Source organism: Hylobates moloch, unplaced genomic scaffold (assembly GCF_009828535.3).
Source record: "Hylobates moloch isolate HMO894 unplaced genomic scaffold, HMol_V3 SCAFFOLD_9, whole genome shotgun sequence".
NCBI lineage: Eukaryota > Metazoa > Chordata > Mammalia > Primates > Hylobatidae > Hylobates > Hylobates moloch.
In genome coordinates this window covers 5,292,032-5,310,275 of record NW_026652284.1, presented here as the reverse complement: position 1 = coordinate 5,310,275, position 18,244 = coordinate 5,292,032, and the positions used below count along the sequence as shown (strand labels likewise).

Sequence of the window (18,244 nt, the reverse complement as noted above, 5' to 3'; positions counted from 1 at the left end):
ATATATATATAAAATATATACATATAAAAAGTTCAGAGTGAGGTCTCCTTTCCCCATCCCTTCACCTGCTACCAGGTAACCTCTCTCTTTGGGTTCTTGTGGATCTGTCACTGGCGAACTGAGTTCTTTTCCCACTTTGTATTGGCTGCAAAGAAAGAATATCCAATTGGAAAAGGTAGTCAGGTTTTACTCACTGGCCAGGGAGTGGAGAAGGGAGCCCTTGCTTTAAAGGCACCTTCTTCCTGGACAGTGGGAGGCATGGAGATGAAGGACCCGGTGCGGGCTGGGAGGGTGGGACTCCAGGCACGCCGACGCAGATCATCACGTGCTTCTCCAGGCATGGCTTGTACAGAACACGTGGCAGTCTTCTCTTGGAGAATGGTCTTTAGCATTAGAATGATATGCTAATGGTCTAAAGGCAACTGGGGCTCACCTGTTCTAGTTTACAGCAGTTTCGTGGGGCTCTGTCTCTCTCTGGTATTTGGTCAGGGGTCAAGAAGCTCTGGTGGCATCCCTGCCATCTGGTTCCTTTAAAGCAGCTATACCCATAGATAAAGGGACTGAAGGAAAACAGTGAGAAAAAGGAACTTTTGCTGTTATTTCATCAGGGCTGCCCCGATAACAGACCCTTCCGGGGTCGTTTTACGGACACAGAAGCTAATGCGCATGTCCAGTATTGCATCTGATTCTTGACCTCTTCTTACTGTTGCACACCTTGCTTTCTTCCCTTACAATTTGTCTAGAAGAATGTTTCCTATCAGTACACAGAAAGCACTCACTCTTTTTACAGCTCTGTGGTATTTCGTGGAATTGATGTATCATGATTGATTGAATAGACCTGCATACCCAACCCTTAGGTGGTTCTGTAAGAAGAGGTTGGGCCAGGCGCGGTGGCTCACGCCTGTAATCCCAGCACTTTGGGAGGCCAAGGCAGGCGGATCACCTGAGGTCAGGAGTTCGAGACCAGTCTGGTCAACATGGCGAAACCCAGTCTCTACTAAAAACACAAAAATTAGCTGGGTGTGAGGGCGGGTGCCTGTAATCCCAGCAACTGGGGAGGCTGAAGCAGGAGAATTGCTTGAACTCGGGAGGCGGAGGTTGCAGTGAGCCGAGATCATGCCACTGCACTCCAGCCTGGGTGACAGCAAGATTCCGTCTCAAAAAAAAAAAAAAAAAGAAAAGGTTAGAAACCCCGTTGCAGTGGGTGTCCGCCCTTCCCCTGAGCGTGTGCGTGAATTCGTAGGGCAAAATCCTGAAGTGGGTGGCTGGGTCTGAGGTCTGAGCATTTGGAGTCTTTTCCTATTTCTCCTGTGTGTCCCGCCCCCTGGAGAGGTTGTGACTCCTGACTAGCCACTCAGGTCAAATGCCTTTAGCAGTATTTTAAGTTTTAAAGTAAGCAGATTCCATGTTTGAAGTGGTTAGGTACTATAAAAATAGTGTTTCACTAATTTTTTTTTTTTTATTTTGAGATGGAATCTCCGTCACCCAGGCTGGATTGCAGTGATGCAATCTCGGCTCACTGCAACCTCTGCCTCCCAGGTTCAAGCGATTCTCCTGCCTCAGCGTCCCAAGTAGCTGGGATTACAGGCATGCACCACCATGCCTGGGTAATTTTTGTATTTTTAGTAGAGATGGGGTCTCACCATGTTGGTCAGGCTGGTCTCAAACTCCTGACCTCAGGTGATCCACCTGTGCTGGAATTATGGGCGTGAGCCACTGTGGCAGACCTAGTTTTTCACAAATTTCTTTTTCTAATAATACAGTAGTTCATATTTAGCTCTTTATGAAATCAGAATATGAATGAGCTGAACTTGTGACTCTCAGCAGCTGTCCCTGGCCCGGCCACAGCTGGGACTTGAGCCGCCTGAGACCACGTGCATGCCCTGTGCCTCGGGAAGTGGTGGACTTCTTGTCACTGGAGAAAAATCAGGCCTGAGCAAGATTGGCCGTTTGGTGGGAATGTGAGGAGGGCAGCCCAGGCCCTGTGTTTCGGGGGTGTGCCTCTCCCCGCACCCCCGTTTCTGGGGATGCTGTTCCTTCCACCTTCAGGGCCTGCCCGCCCTGTGGTGTAACCATGCTCCTCCCAGGTGTCATTTCTCCGGGGTCTTTCCTTCATGCCCTTTTTCCTCCTCACGTTTCTCCTCGTGCTTTACCCACACCTGTCCCGTGATTCGGATCCAGTTCTTCCGTGCGTTATGGGTATCCACGTGTTTGGTCTTAGCCATCACTCCAGGAAAGTGGCACCTCCCTGAGGACAGGGCTCCGTCTCTGATGCTGCTGGCCTCCCTCCAGTGCTGCCCTGCTCCTTTTGGGGCTTGGTGGATACAAGTGCTGATACGCAAAGGCAGGCAGGCCTCGGGCCAGGGTGTCCTCCAGGCCCCTCTGATGGCAGGGACCAGCAAGACCTGGGGAAACTGCATAGCCTATGCCTGTCTGTGCTCTCAGGAGACTGAGGGAAGTAGTGGGTGGGAGAGATTTTATGTTGGATTAAAAACTGCACCTCCAGGCCAGGCGTGGTGTCTCATGCCTGTAATCCCAGCACTTTGGGAGGCCAAGTAGGAGGATCACTTGAGCCCAGGAATTTGAGGCTCCAGGGAGCTATGATTACACCACTGCTCTCCAGCCTGGGCAAACAGAGTGACACCCTGTCTCTAAAAACAAAAAAAAAGAAAAACAAAAAAATCAAAAAATGTTTTACATTGTAACTTTACCAGAGAAGGATATTAAAGATCAGTGCCTTTCACTTTGAGGCTGAACAGAGCACTACTTCACTCTCCCTAGAAAAGTCCCTTTCCTGTTTGTGGTGTTTCTAACATTCTTTGTTTATTGGCTGGTTTGACTGGAAGCACCTTTGCTTTCAGCTATCAGTTGATCACATTGGTGTTTTCTTCCCCAGAAAACAAACACATGACCCTCATTGAGAACTGCAGCCTGCAGTACACACTGAAGCCACACCCGGCCCTGGAGCCTGCGTTCCACCTTCTTCCTGAGAACCTTCTGGTGTCTGGTCTGCAGCAGATCCCTGGCCTGCTTCCAGCTCATGGAGAATCTGGTAAGGGCGTCTTTGATTCTCTCCACTTGGTGAGGTGAGTCTGTCCTAGTTCACAGTGAAACCTTGAAGGCACTGGGCTCTTCTGGGGGCAGTGTGGGCCAAGCGCCCCTCTGCAGCTCAGCAGGACGGCCTGGCTGGGGTTGTGGTGGGTGGAGGAGGATGGAATGGCAGTCTAGTTTCCGTTTCCCTCCTAAGTAGTGTCTCACATCCTTCGAGTCATTTCTGGCTGCTTTGGTTGGGAAAATGCTTTCGTGAGAGACAGAGTTCAAGTCTCTGTGACCATAGCTAGGAAGACCACTGGCTGGATCTCACCCACACAGCATCACATCAGTGACCTGATGATGATGATGATTTTTAAATTAAGGTAAAATAAGGATAACATAAAATTGACCATCTTAGCCCTTTTAAAATGTACAGTTCAGTGGCAATAAGTACATTCACATTGTAGTGCAGCCACCAGCACCATCCATCCCCGAGCTCTTTCTTCTTCCCTGGCTGAAGCTCTGTCCCTTTCCATACTGACTCCCTATTCCCTACTCCCCTAGCCTCTGGCAGCCACCCTTCCGCTTTCTGTCTTCATGATTTCAATGACTCTAGGGACCTCATAGTACTGGGATCATGCAGTCCTTGTCCTTCAGTGGCCGGCATTCTTTAGGAAGAGAGGGGAATTGCTCTGTTAGTTCATCCTGAGAGTGAAATGTCTTCAAAGTTCTGAGCGGAATGTTTTCGAGGCTCATCCATGTTATAGTGTGTGTCCCAGTTTCCTTCCTTTTCATCTTAAGGCTGGATGATATTCCGATCTATGGATGGACCATGTTCTGCCGATTGTTTCATCAGTTAACACTTGAGTTGCTTCCACCTTCTGGCTGCTGTGAACATGGGTGTGCAGTGACTTGAGGATTTTTGGAAACTGAAATTCATGTTAAAGGACAAGGGCTCTGTCTTGGTGTGGTTTTCAGAAGTTGATTCTCTGGTGGTGGAATTAGGTCTACCCCAGCAGCCATGGGAGTGTTGGGGGTGTGCTCTGCTGTAGGAATCTGCTGGGCGATCCTCATGGCCTGGGCCGCATGCTTCTTCCAGGCACTTCTGGAGACTTTTGTGTGGCTTTCTTGAGGACTCCAGGAGAAGGGACACACCAACCTCCTTCTACCTGTCGTGTGCTGGAGATTTCCTGGCACCACCAGAACCTTGGGTGTCTTGGGTGACTGACTCCCTGCTGGGTTCCAGGAAGAGCAGGATTTGACCTTGTGTGTGAGGGGCGAGGACCGAGAGCAGTGCAGTGCTGAGAGTTTGGCTCATTCTGGACCCTGAAGAAAAGGATGCAGCTCGACTCCACCACGGGTCCCTGGTTGTCGGCGATGACAGCCCTGTGTGTCTCACAGGCATTGTGGTTGGTGCTGGGGTGTAGATGTTATTATCTGAGTTAGTTAATTTCTTCGATAGGTCTATTTTGGACATCATCATTGTGAAGTCACTGTTTTTCCAGCATTCCAGGGAGGAGAGGGTGAGAAATGAGAAGAGAGGAATGAACTCTGAACAAGAGCAAGTGTGGAGTTGCAGTCTGGGTCTGTCCTGGCTCACTGAGCTATAAGTGCTCTCCACGCCCGCTTCGGGGTGTCTTATTACCCCTGTAATCTGCCTGCAATTCTCTGAAAGGAAGTAGGAGACAGAGGGAAGGCCTCATTGTCACTGCTGTTGTGTTGAGCAAAGAGAACATGAAAACCTGTGTCTGGCTCTGAGACCTGGTCTGTGGCTTGTCCTTCTGGCCCCTGCTCTGCTGGCCAGGGAGGGCCCTGTATTCGCTGCTGTGAGATGTTGCCTGCTTGATACTGTTCATCAGGACTAGCTGTGAGTTGCCGCCTGGTTGATACTGATCTTGGAACTAGCTGTGTGCTGCTGCCTGGTTGATACTGATCCTGGGACTAGCTGTGAGATGTTGCCTGGTGGATACTGATCTTGGGACTAGCTGTGAGATGTCACCTGGTGGATACTGATCTAGGGAGTAGCTGTGAGATGTCGCCTCGTAGACACTGATCTTCAGGACTAGCTGTGAGATACCGCCTGGTTGATACTGATCTTCAGGACTAGCTGTGAGATGTCATCCGGTTGATAGTGATCTTGGGACTAGCTGTGAGATGTTGCCTGGTGGATACTGATCTTGGGACTAGCTGTGTGCTGCTTTCAAGTCAGCTGTGTCAGTCTTACCACCTGGGAGTCTTGGAGCCGGAGGGGTAGTCATCACTTTAGGATTTGCCCGTGGGTGTCAGTAGAACTGCAGACCGACAGAATTACCTGCAGGTCACTGGACTGGCTCAGCCTCATGACTAGTACTGCAAATGAGAAGCCGTGGTGCCCCAAGAGGACAGGCCTGGTTTTGTTCCTAGTGTCTTGTATCCAGCTGGGGCCAAGGGGGCCACAAGATAGGAGACAGAGTTTTGGATTAAAGAGGTTGAACCTGGGGTGCATGATTCCTGCTCCTCATTCTTAAAGGCCATGCTTCGGAAGAGGTCTGGCCTGTTGGCCTCAAGTCGGCCTTCCAGGTGTGGAGCAGCGCCGCAGCCGGCCCATCACCAAGGCGCCGAATGAATGCTGTCAGTGCCTAGAACATTGCAAAATGAATGACATTTTATGCTGCTGGTGTTGAAAATCGAGCGAGCAGGGAATCTGAGGGCAGGACGAGCACATGCCATGGTGTCCGGAGGGAGGGAGGGAGGGAGGTGGACTGACTGACTCCACCAGTTAAGGGCTGCATGTGCCCTTCGGAGAGAAAGGATAGGTATCTCAGCAACACCTGCCGCCCGCCCCCGCCCCTACTCCTGGAGTTGTTTTAGGAGAGAAACACAATTTGCCCAGCCTTTCTGTTGTGTTTGGGGTGCCAGTGCCGTGTGGGCCCTGAGACTACTTTCTTTTTATTTTACTTCTTAAACTTTTTCAATTGTATATATAATGACAGCCAGATTTTTCTCTCATTCTTTTTTTTTTTTTTTTTTTTTTTTTGGAGACAGGGTCTGGCTCTTCTTCAGGCTGGAGTGCAATGGCACAATCTTGGCTCACTGCAAACTCCGCCTCCCATGCTCAAGTCATTCTCCCACCTCAGCCTCCTGAGTAGTAAGGACTATAGGCGTGTGCTGCCATGCCTGGCTAATTTTTTTTTTTTTTGAGACAGTCTTGATCTGTCGCCCAGGCAGGAGTGAAGTGGCACAACCTTGGCTCACTACAACCTCCACCTTCTATGTTCAAGTGATCCTCCTCCCTCAGCGTCCCGAATAGCTGGGATTACAAACGTTCACCGCCATGCCCGGCTAATTTTTGTATTTTCAGTAGAAATGGGGTTTCACCACGTTGGCCAGGCTGGTCTTGAACTCCTGACCTCAGGTGATCCAACCACCTCGGCTTCCCAAAGTGCTGGGATTACAGGCGTGAGCTGTGGCGCCTGGCCTCTAGCTAATTTTTGTATGTTTTGTAGAGACAGGGTTTCTCCGTGTTGCCCAGGCTGGTCTCAAACTCCTGAGCTCAACCATCAAGAAATCCACCTGCCTTGGCTTCCCAAAGTGCTGGGATTACAGACATGTGCCACTGTGCCTGGCCTTGAGGCTGCTTTCTGATGGCTGTTCCTGGCCAGTGCCGATGCAGCTTGTCTGTTGTGTGCCCCTTTTATACAATGCTAAAGACCATTTTAAAACGACAAAGTTCATGTGTATACAATACATTTAGTAAAAACTGAAAGTCTTCCCTTCTAGTCTTAACTCCGTGGAGAAAACCACTGCTTATAGTTTGGTGTATACTTTTTACATATTCACTAATTCATTCATTTATTCATTGATTTATTCAACAAATATTTATTGAGTAGACACTGTGAAGCAGGCCCTGGGCTGGGTGCTGAGGATGTCGCATTGCACTCTTAGGAGGTAGGTCATAGGTCTCTCTTGAATGGATTTTGGTAAGGGCAGACCTCAAATCTAACCACAGTCACCAAAGGCAATAGAAGGTGTTTTAGAGTAAACCTGGACTAGCTCAAAGTCATTTTCAGTCCTGCTTAAATCATTCCTAAATTTAGTTTTCATTCTACTGCCACTATTACAGTGTTCTTGTTTTTTGAGGTGCATTCTGGTGAATTAAATATCCTTAGCAGAAGAGCTATGTCCCCGGGAGGCTGTCGTCTGTGGGAGCCTGTTAGGGCCTAGGGGAATCTCAGGGGCTCTCCAATGGATGTCAGTGGGAAGGGGGTTCTTGCTTGTGAAGGGTTTGCTGCCAACCCCTATTTTCTCTGTAGTGTGCTTGTGGGGGTCCCAGAATAAAATGGATTGTTGTAGAGTGGGGTGTGTTTTTCCATAGGAGAATGCTGTTATTGGGAATTCCATTCCTAGCCAGAGACTTGGCAACAGATAAATTAAAGGTAGGCCAAGCTACAGAGCATGAAGGGCAGAACGCCTCCACTGCATTGGGGGTCACTTCTGCCATGGTGGGGTTCGTGTCTGTCTTGGTTGCTGGTGTTGGTTGGTTAGTTGAATGAGTGAGTGAAAGAATGAATGATTTCAGATAGTAAAAGGATGCTTGTTGGGTTATGCTGGAGGCTGACAGACCTGTGGTGGGTGTCTGCTCCATGTCTAGCCACCATGTGAGCTCAGGGCAGGTTTCCCAGCCTCTCCAAGTCTTTGCTTTTGTTTTTCCTTTATAAAATGGGGACAATAATAGGGCCTGCTCATAAAGATGTATTTGGGGAGAAAATGAGATGGTTTGGTAAAGTACTAGTGTTTTCATCATGAAAGTTGTGTCTTAAATTCAGCCCAGATCCAAGCCTCCTACAATAGAGCGTCCTGGGAGGTCTGATCTGTTTGCCTTTTGCTAGCCCTTCAGATGTGTGAAGGCAACATTTAGCACCAGGCCCAGCTATGTTTTTGTTCAGGCCTGGCCTCTCGAAGGTCACAGAGTAACTTGGTGGCTGAGCCCGGCTTGGGCTGAGGTGCTTTACTCCAGAGCCCGTGATGCTTGCAAGACGTGGCCTGCCAAGCTGGCTGAATGAGGATACCCAAGCTTGTCTGGCTTCCCTGGGCCCTCCAGAATCTGGAAGGTTCTACTCACTGCAGATGTAGCTCCTCAGTCTGGCTGTCCTGGTGGGAACCCATCTTTCCTCCCCTGATGACTTCCTGTGCATGGGACTTGCATCTTCAGCTCTCTGTGTAGACCAGGGTCACAGCTATTGGAATGGCTGTTGGGCCTGGGGGTGCGTGTGTGCCCTGGTCATGGGGTGGCCACACAGAACCTGTTTCCTTCCCAGCCTCGGCCACTTCCAGGAGCACTGACTTCTGCCCCATCCCAGATGCCTGGTAACCCTGATCCCTCCACTGAGTTTCTGCCTCTTGAGATGGGGCACCCATGGCACACAAGTGATCTTTCCTAAAGGAAGTTGGTCTGGGAAATGGCCTTTGTCCTCCGTTATTTTAGTTTATGTCATCCCTCCCCATCCCCCCAGCTTTTTGAAACATTCTGTTAAAATTTTTCTTGGCTTACTGTAATTGTATATATTTATGGGGAACAGTTTGATGTTTCAGTACACATATGTGTTGTAGAGTAGATCAAATGAGAGTACTAGCGGGACCGTGATCTCCCACACTCATCATTTCTGTGTGGTCAGGCCATTCAGAAGCTGCTCTTCTAGCTCTTTTGTATTTTACGGTAACTTACTGGTAACCATCATTACCCTGCTGTGCAGGAACAGCAGAATTTAGATGGTAACTTGTACCATGACCCCTTGACAACATCTCCCTCCCCTCCTCAGTCTCTGGTAACCACTGTTCTGTGCTCTGCTTCTATGGTACCAACTCTTCTTTTTGAGCTCCCACATATGAGTGAGATCATGTGGTATTTGTCTTTCTGTGCTTGGCTTATTCCACTTAACCTTGATGTCGGCTAGGTCCATTCATGTTGTGTTGTCACAAGCGACAGGACTTCATTCTTTTATCATGGTTGCGTAAGTACTCCATTGTGTAGATACACTACTTTTTGTTATGCATTCATCTGTTGATGAACACCTGGGTTGACTCTGTGTCTCCACTGTTGTGAATAGTGCTGCAGTAAACATGGGCGTGGCCACATCTGTTTGACATACTGATTCCATTTCCTTTGGATATTACAGACTCAGTAGTAGCGTTGCTGAATTATATGGGAATTCTATTTTCAACGTTTTGAGGAACCTCTGTCTAGTTTTCCATAGTGGCCGTTCTAATTTGCAATCCTACCCACATTGTATAGGTGTTCCCTTTTCTCCATATCCTCACCAACCCTTATTTTCTTTTATCTTGTTGATGGTGGCCATTCTCGCTGAAGTGAGGTGGTATCTCATTGTGGTTTTAATTTTCATTTCCCTGATGACTAGTGAGGCTGAGCATCATTTCATGTGTCTACAGGCTATTCGAACGTCTTCTTTTGAGAATTGTCTGTTAAGGCCTTTTGCCTATTTTAAAATCAAGCTACTAGGTTTTTTTTTTTTTTTTTTTTTTTTGTTGAGTTGCTTAAATTCCTTATGTATTCTGGATATTAACCCCTTGTTAGATATATAGTTACAAATATTTTCTCCCATTGTGCAGGTTATCTCTTCACTCGGTTAATTGTTTCCTTTATTATGTAAGATCTTTTTATTTTGATATAATCCATTTGTTTCTTTTTGCTTTTGTTGCCTGTGCTTTTACGGTTTTATTTAAAAAGAATCCTTACACAGCCCAATGTTACTTTAAAAAATCCTTACTCAGCCCAGTGTTACGAAGCACTTCTTCCATTTTCTTCTAGTAGTTTCATAGTTTCAGGTTTTACATTTAAGTCTTCAATCTATTTTGAGTTGACTTTTATATATGGAGAGGGGTAGGGCGTCTCATCTCATTCTTCTGCATGTGGGTGTCCAGTTTGTCCAGCACCATTTATTGAAGAGACTGTCTTTTCCCCAGTGTGTGTTCTTGGCACCTCTTTAAAAATCAGTTGGCTGTAGGTGGCATGAATTTATTTCTGGAATCTCTATTCTGTTCCATTGGGCAAACCTAATGTGAGTTTGTGATGGGGACAATATAGAAAACTATACAGAAAATAATCCACAATTACTGCCTGCATATATACATGTATACATGTAAGTGCACATACTTTTAAATACCATTGCTATCAAATGGAATAATAATAGTTTTATATGTTACTATTCTTTTCACTTACAATATTATGATTATTTCTCAATTTATTAAATCTTTGACAGTATGTTTTTTTTGTTCTTATTCAGCAGGAATGAATAATAGTTTAGTGAACATTCCACTATTGAACATTTGGTTTTTTCGATTTTTCTCTATTATAATTAAGTTTCAATAAATATTCTTGCACATAAATCTTTGCTTCTTTGATTATTTTCGCTGAATAAGTTCAAAAAGTGGAATTACTGGGGCAGAAAGTGATATTTTAAAGCTTTTGACATACTCAAAGGCAAAGGCAATCCTGACTTCAGCAGGATAGTAGAGTGCTCTTTTGATGGCAGTTTCATCAGCATAGAGTATTACCTCAGTGTTTTCTTTTTTTTTCCAACTTTAAATTAGGTTTTAAAAATCTACATATCTACATAAGTAAAAGATCGTTAAAATATAGAAAGAGATGGAGCTAGGACCAGAAGAAGATGACAGTGGTGGAGAAAGAAGGGGCAGAGTCCATGGGTGTGTGTAGGTTGGGAAGCTCATCCTTCCTCCTCCTGGATGAGCCTTTGCTCTAGAGCAAGTGGAGAAGTCTCTCTGGCAGCCTAGGGTCCTTCCCTCTCTCAGCCAAGGTTTTTCATGGGCCTGCTCTGCACAAGACCCTGAGCTAGGTCCCTGGGGCCACTGTCCTCTGGATGGGACCCTTTTCTCGTGGTGCTGTTCAGGCTGTATTTTGCTGGTTGCCTTGACAGGCTCATGCCTGCTCAGTGTGTTTGCAGATGCTTCAAGGTAACGCAGTAAAGTAAGGAGCAGCGTGGCTGGCCGTGTTCCTGCTGGAGAGAGAGGAGGGAAGCCATGCAGGGCAGCAGGCTGCAGGGCCGCACGTGTCACTTTGCCTTCTCCGATCTGTGTTCTTTGAGTTGTCGAGTTATAAAAACTGTTCCTGGGCCAGGTGTGGCGGCTCACGCCTGTAATCTCAGCACTTTGGGAGGCCAAGGCAGGCAGATCACAAGGTCAGGAGTTCGAGACCAGCCCGGCCAATATGGTGAAACGCTGTCTCTACTAAAAATACAAAAATTAGCCAGGTGTTACGGTGGTTGCCTGTAATCGCAGCTACTCGGGAGGCTGAGGCAGAAGAATGCCTTGAACCTGGGAGGCGGAGGTTGCAGTGAGCCGAGATCGGACCACTGCACTCCAGCCTGGGCGACAGAACGAGACTCCGTCTCAAAACAAACAAACAAAGCAAAAAAACAAACAAAAAATGAAAAACAAAACAACACAAAAAACTGTTCCTGGAGGAGGTTTGGGGTAGATTTGGGACTGCTAATGAAATCTGCATTTGCTTTATTGTTGTGGAGGCTTGGCATGGGCCTTGTGCTCTGTCTGGGGGTCCCGAGCACCCTTCGTTGCTGCAGGCCCCGCTGAGGCTGGGGTGGGTGGGCACCCTCGGTGGCTGCCAGTGGGTGTTTTATTCCCAAGGATGATCCTTTTCGCACCCTCGCTGTTTCAGGCGACGCTCTCCGAAAGCCTCGCCTCCAGAAGCCCATCACGGGGCACTTGGACGACTTATTCTTCACCCTGTACCCCTCCCTCGAGAAGTTTGAGGAAGAGCTGCTGGAGCTCCACGTCCAGGACCACTTCCAGGAGGTGTGGAGTCAGAAGCGTGATGGGGGGCAGGGTGGGGCCAGGCAGGGGTGGGGCCCAGGTAGGGCAGGGAGGAGGTGGGGCAGGGTAGGGGTGGGCAGGGCAGGGGAGATCCTGCATCTGATGCTGCTGAGGATGGCCCTGTGGCCCTAAGGATGTAGTTCTGTCTTTTCCCCTCTTTCTGGAGCTGAATTGGACCTTTAGGGACCCCTTTCCTCCACAGCCAAGGCCCCCACAGAGCCTCCAGTTGTTGTTTTAACTTGAACAGTGACAAAGGTGCTGTTGGCCTGAGATGTTAATGTTAATTCTGGTAGATCATGAAATAGTCCTCATTTAAAGTAAACTAAGTCACCAGATGAGCATAGGGAAACCCATAGAACCCTTCCCATGTTCAGAGGACGTCGGCGGGGACATGGGGCTCATTTCCGGAGGTGGCTGGAAGCCTCAGTCATCTCACCCACCTTGGGCCCCTGGGAAGGCGCCTCCAGACTCACCGTCCCCTCGGCCTGCCCGTGTCACACGTCATTGTGTTCTGGTCACTGAGAGCCTGTTCATACTCCCTGCTGTTTCTGTCTGTCGCTTTTCAGTGTATGGGTTTGTCCAGGTGGCCTGGCAGGGCGTCTGGAGGGCTTGCCCGTCTCTTAGGCAGAGGCTTTTGAGCCTGTTTGCCTGTGGCCCCCGGGAGGGATGTCCACGTCGTGCGGGTGCGTGGAGCTCAGCCTGCCTAGTATGCAGCATGCGCTGGGGTTTCCTCTCCGGCCTCGTCCCAGCGATGCCCTGGCTTGCAAGCTGTAAAACACCAGGGCCAGGGAGGTTGTTTCGAGAGCTCCTGTCACCTCTGACAGCAAAAGTTCTCTTTGATTTTCTGTGTAGAAGCTTGTTTGTATGCCAGACAAGACTTGGGAAAGCCTTTGCAGGTTTGGGGACTGCTTATGTTTTCTAGGCAATAATCTGTCCTTGGTCTAGAAAAATTGGGCCTGACGAAGTGTCACAAATAGTGTTGGAATGAGGTCTGTCCGCCCTGGCTCTTCTGTCCCCAGCAGCAGTGGGAGCAGGCATGTGGGACGGAGATTGCCTGGTTCTGCTGGGGCCCTGGGCTCAGCCCCCTTGCCCGCGCCTTCGCTGATGGTCACCAGATGGAGTGGGGAGAAGAGGGGTCAGCCCTGGCTGCTCGCAGCTCTGGAAGGAGGGGCCCTCAGACCTGGGTTGTGGGCAAACCACTCCTTGTTCCCCCTCCTAGAACGAGAGAGAGTCTTCACTTTCAACTTCAGAAACAAGGAGAAAGAAACTTTAGTTGCAGAGAGCCAAGAGACTGGTGTGGGTAACATCTTGCTATTGCATCGAGTCCTCTTCATGTCACACCCTTTTCATGATGAGTCCCACAGAAGTGCACAGAATGCAATTGTGTGCGCGACACAAGGAAGGATGGCAGAGGGAGGCCTTGGGCCCGGCACCCACAGAGGCACCCTCAGAGCCCCGCGGGTCTCCTCCAGCTGCACCTTCCTCCCCGCCCATTCCCTCAGGCCTTTGTGCTAATCACGTCTTGGCTTTCTGTTCTGGTTTTACCGCCTATCAATGCATCTCTGAACAATATAGGCTTGCCTGCTTTTGACCTATCTTTAAATGAAGTCGTACTTTTTTCTTCTGTTTTGTTTTGCTGCTTTTGCTCAAGACCGTGCTCCCGTGGGAGGCTGTCTGCAGTGGCTGTGGCTCCATTTGCTCACTTTCTTTGCTGGATGGTTGTCCGTGTGAGGGCACCAGGATTTATGAATCCATTCTACTGTTGATGGACTTTTGGGCTATTTTCAGGTTGGGGCTGAGCATTCTTCCATGTATATCCTGACTTTTAGTAGAATCTCGAGCAGGAAGTAAAAGGGACTTTTTTTGAAAATCCTCATGGGCTTGCAACGAGCTGGCTGGTCCGCTGGGGGCTGCTGGTCTAGGATGACCTTGGTTGGGATGGCGTGGCTCCTGTGGCCTCTCCTGTGGCAGCCAGTCTGGGCTTGCTTTCATGGAGGCAGATGTTTAAGAGAGGAGGTGGAAATGCGCAGACATTTTCAAACCTCTTTTTGGATTAAATTTGTTACTCTCCCATTGGCCAAAGCAGGTCACTGGCCAAGTCCAGAATCAGAGAGGTAGGGGACTCTAGGTTACAGGACAAAGGGTATGGCTTTAAAGATCCCTTACCTGGAGCTGCGAATGAGTCCTTTACCATGAGGGTTTGGTGGAATTCCCAGGATTTTGCCAACTCGGCCATAGCTCCTGGGGGTGGAGGCAGAGTTGGGCACAGTGCCTGCCCTCCTCCCTTTGACCTTCGAGGCTTGGGTCCTGCCGTGGCACCAGGTCCTGAAGGCTGGTGCAGTCTGTCAGGCTGCCATCCTTGATTGGTGGCATATTTTGCTCCTTAGGTATTGGGGGAAGGAAATTTTCTGAGGAAGTGTCCCTGTCATGTTCACTTGAAAGTCCCAGAGAGTCCCAGAGAACATTTTTTTCACTCAGCAGTCAAAGAGGTCTTTTAAAAATATAAATTCATCGCTTCTTGGCCTTTTGGGTAAGATCAAGGGTAAAAACATAAATTCAGCCATTTTTCTTCTGTGTTTAAAGCCTGCTGCTGGCTTCTCATTGCCCCTGGACTGACACCTAGGCTCCTGGTCCTCCAAGATGCATGTGGTTTGGTCTTTGCCGGTTTCCCCTGCCTCACTATGTGCTGTCTCCTGGGCATGGTTTGGTCTTTGCTGGTTTCCCTACTTCACTGTGTGCTGCTTCCTGGGCCTGTTTTGCAGTCCTGGATTCAGGCATGCCTCCGCCTGGGCGGCCTCGGACTCATGCTTGTCCCTGCGTGGGTCCTGGAGCATGTAGCTGACTTTCCTGAATGTTCTTCCTGCACATCTCTGCGTGTTTCCCCTCTGGCTTCAGGTCTGGACGGGGTCCCCTGACTGTCCTGCAGGGATGCTGTTCCCCGCCCTTGCCACCGTTTCTCTAGCCGTCACCCCGCGTTCCTCCTGGGTGCTCAGCCCTTCCTGGGAGCAGCTGGCCTTCTTATCTGTTATTGTCGCTCTCCTGCGGTGAGTGTTTGTGTCACCGGGACAGGGACTTTGTTTTGTTTACCATGACACATGATGTGCATGAACGGGGTTTGGCACATAGTAGGGCTGTAATATTTAGTTGTGAGAATGCATGATTCAGGTGCTCATCCTAGTAGTCTATGAAGTTAGCAAGTTGTGTGTGTGTGTGTGTGTGTGTGTGTGTGTGTGTGTGTGTGTGTGAATGAGCTGGACTTGTTTGCTCCGTACCCATTCTTGAAAATGCAGTTCTACATAATATGGTCTTATGTAAACACAAAGCAGAAAATAGGATTGAAACAGCAACATGACCGTTTCCTTGGTGTAGTTCCTGCAGTTTTCTCATTTTTCAGGGCGGATTGTGTGAGGGTAGAGTTGTTTGAGGAATGTCATCGTTGAATTTTATACAGTCTCATAAAAATCACTTTATTGTGTATTTTTACTATCTTTGTATTTTTGTTCCAATCCAGCTGGCAGATACTCAGTTATCTGCATAGTTTTATTTTCGTTATCCAAAGACTAATAGGCTGAATTTAGGTCTGTTCAGCTTGATTAATGGACAGTAAAGAAAACTTGAAAATTTGAGGATCATTTTGCAAAGATCACATAATTTAATAAACACTAATAGCCGGGGGAATATCTTTGTTCATTTGTTATAGTGCCTGTACATTTTTGTTAAGATGAAACACTTTAATATCGAATGACCACTTTGGGGCAGATTCTGTTTTTATTGGTTTATGACTTAGTGCCTAAACGTATTTCCCTTTGTACACCCAGTCTCAGGTCTCTGGGTAGACAGAGTTGAAATGTGATGAGCTCTGCTTCTGAGCACCTCTCCATCATCGTCCAGGGAACTGGGCCCCAGCGAAGTGGGCTCTGGGGAAGCAGCCTCTGGGAAAGGGGGGCTCCGGGGAAGTGGGCTATGGGACCTTGGAGGAGTCTCGAAGGAACCAAATACGAGTTTGCTGCATCTTGAGAATGGTCAGCTCAGCTTTGGAAAGCTAGTGTTGGGGTTTGGGGATTGAGGCATCTGAGGGTGTGCATTGCTGAGAGGATCATGCTGTGTCGGAAATGCCAAAACTCCCCGGGCAGTGCCCCAAGGCCAGTGGCTGGGATTGGGTGCTGTATCTGTCATTTGCTTGCACTCATCTTGACTAAGCATCATCCGATCTGCAGTTATCTGCAACTTCTGCTCCAGTTTCTTCTCTCTGCTCACCTCCCCCAGGGACTTCTGGCGAGCTCCCTCTTCCCGTCTGTGCCAGGGCTCATTCCTTCTGTGCCTCTTCCAGGGATGTGGCCCACTGGACAGTGGTGCCCTGGAGATCCTGGAGCGGCGCCTGCGTGTGGGCGTGCACAACGGTCTGGGCTTCGTGCAGAGGCCGCAGGTCGTTGTACTGGTGCCTGAGATGGATGTGGCCTTGACGCGCTCAGCCAGCTTCAGCAGGAAAGTGGTCTCCTCTTCCAAGACCAGGTATTGTCTCTTGGGTCCCCAGGGAGGGGTGGGGATGTGCAAGGGATCACGATGAAATGAGGTCATTTGTGCATGTCAGGTGTTGACTCACCCACGCGGGAGTTCTTCCTTGTGTTTCTTTCCTCTTGGAAGTTGTGCCTATTAGGAACAAACCTTGGAGTTGGAAGTTCGGAAAAAGCCCTCCCCCTCTTTTTTTTCCTTTTGTGCTCTGACAATTTGGGGGTTAGCATTATGGATGCTTCCAGCTGCGGCTGCTGAGGGTCTGTGAAGGCCTTGCATGCTGCCTTCTAGGCGTGCGCTGTGATTAGTTTCTCACAGGACGGAGAGTCGGGGCAGCAGCTAGACCTGCTGCTCTGTTTAATCCAGTGCTTCCCAAATCAGGTGTCACAGACATCACTGCAGGGCATCATGCCTTTCCTCTCTCATGGTGCCAGGCAGAGGCCAGGTGTCCTCTGCCATAGGCCAGCCTTGAGGAAGGAGCCTCCCTCCTCTGTGGTATTTCCTGGTAACTTGGCCGTATCAGGCCTGCAGGCAAGCTTTGGTAATTTGGAAAAGGCGTTGAAAGAGCAATGAGAGGCTGAGGCGGGAGGATTGCTTGAGCTCAGGAGTTTGAGACCAGTCATGGCAGCCAAGTGAGACCCCCAATTCTTAAAAAGCAATGGTTTGGTGAATTTCCAAATCATTTGGAAGAGCATGCAGTGTTACATGGTGGACTTGCCGTGGCAGCAGCACCCCTGTGTTCCCCAGGGTGTCCCCTTGGCTGTTGCTGACAGTGGTCGACGTGGACGCGGGAGACATGGGAGCCCGAGCTCTAATGCGCCCCCGGTTTGTGTTTCTGACCCAGCTCCGGGAGCCAAGCTCTGGTTTTGAGAAGCCGCCTCCGCCTCCCGGAGATGGTCGGCCACCCTGCATTTGCGGTCGTCTTCCAGCTGGAGTACGTGTTCAGCAGCCCTGCAAGAGTGGACGGCAATGTAAGAACAGCTCTTTTGCACTCAGTTTCTTCTGGTGATGAACTCTGTGTGTGAGGATAAATATAGTGGGCATGAATGCTTTTTCCATTAAAAACAGGCATGATTATTATAAATAATAAGTAAAAATCACTTTACTGACATTTACCAGCTGATTGTAAGGAATGTTACAAAGGATACAGACGAGATGGAGAGGGCAAAGAATGTGGGAAGGACTTGGAGCTCCCATGCCCTCCTGGGCACCGCCCTCTGGGCACTTCCATGGGTTCAGCTGTCCAGAGCTCTCTGAAGTCAGTCCTTTTGGGTTTTGATGAAAACTTCATTACGTAGACATGATTGATTAAACATTAGCCATTGATGATCAATGTAACCTTCAGTCACTCTCCTCCCCCTGCCTTGGTCTTTCTGTGAGCAGCCCCATCCTGAAGCCACCTAGGGGCTACCAGCCACGGTCATCTCATTAGCACACAAAAGATAGCACTTCGGAGATTCCGGGGGTTTCAGGAGTTGTACACCAGGAAACTGGATGAAGACCAAATACTTAGTTCACAAATCACAGGTGCATTCTGCTGGCTGGGAGTAATGCATAGGTCAGTAAGTTTCATGTATCATAATAGCGTTAATTCATGATTATTGAATCGGTAATTATTTTGAAAAATGAGGCCATTTTAATGTATTTTTATATGACAGTAGTGTGGTAAAGCTTGAATTTGCACAAGTGAGAGATGGTTTCTCATAGAGAACTTTATAAATACCTATACAACACTAAGAGTAAGAATTTATAGGTTCAGTTGAAAGAAATAAAATATGTGGACATCATTTATATTAATGTAGATTCTTTGAAAAACCCAAATCCTGCTGTTCTTTTTTTTTTTTTTTTTTTTTTT

The 18,244-nt window shown here is 48.6% G+C and overlaps 1 protein-coding gene across 1 annotated transcript in view; it reads left to right on the top strand.

Annotated features, from left to right (window-relative positions):
- Positions 1–18,244, top strand: part of NPHP4 (nephrocystin 4) — a 139,537-nt gene that overhangs the window by 34,364 nt on the left and 86,929 nt on the right. Inside the window, exons 4-7 of the mRNA XM_058444381.1 lie at positions 2,897–3,052; positions 11,723–11,859; positions 16,208–16,389; positions 17,234–17,360. Coding sequence (XP_058300364.1) covers positions 2,897–3,052; positions 11,723–11,859; positions 16,208–16,389; positions 17,234–17,360 — 602 coding nt within the window. The remainder of the gene's footprint in view (positions 1–2,896; positions 3,053–11,722; positions 11,860–16,207; positions 16,390–17,233; positions 17,361–18,244) is intronic.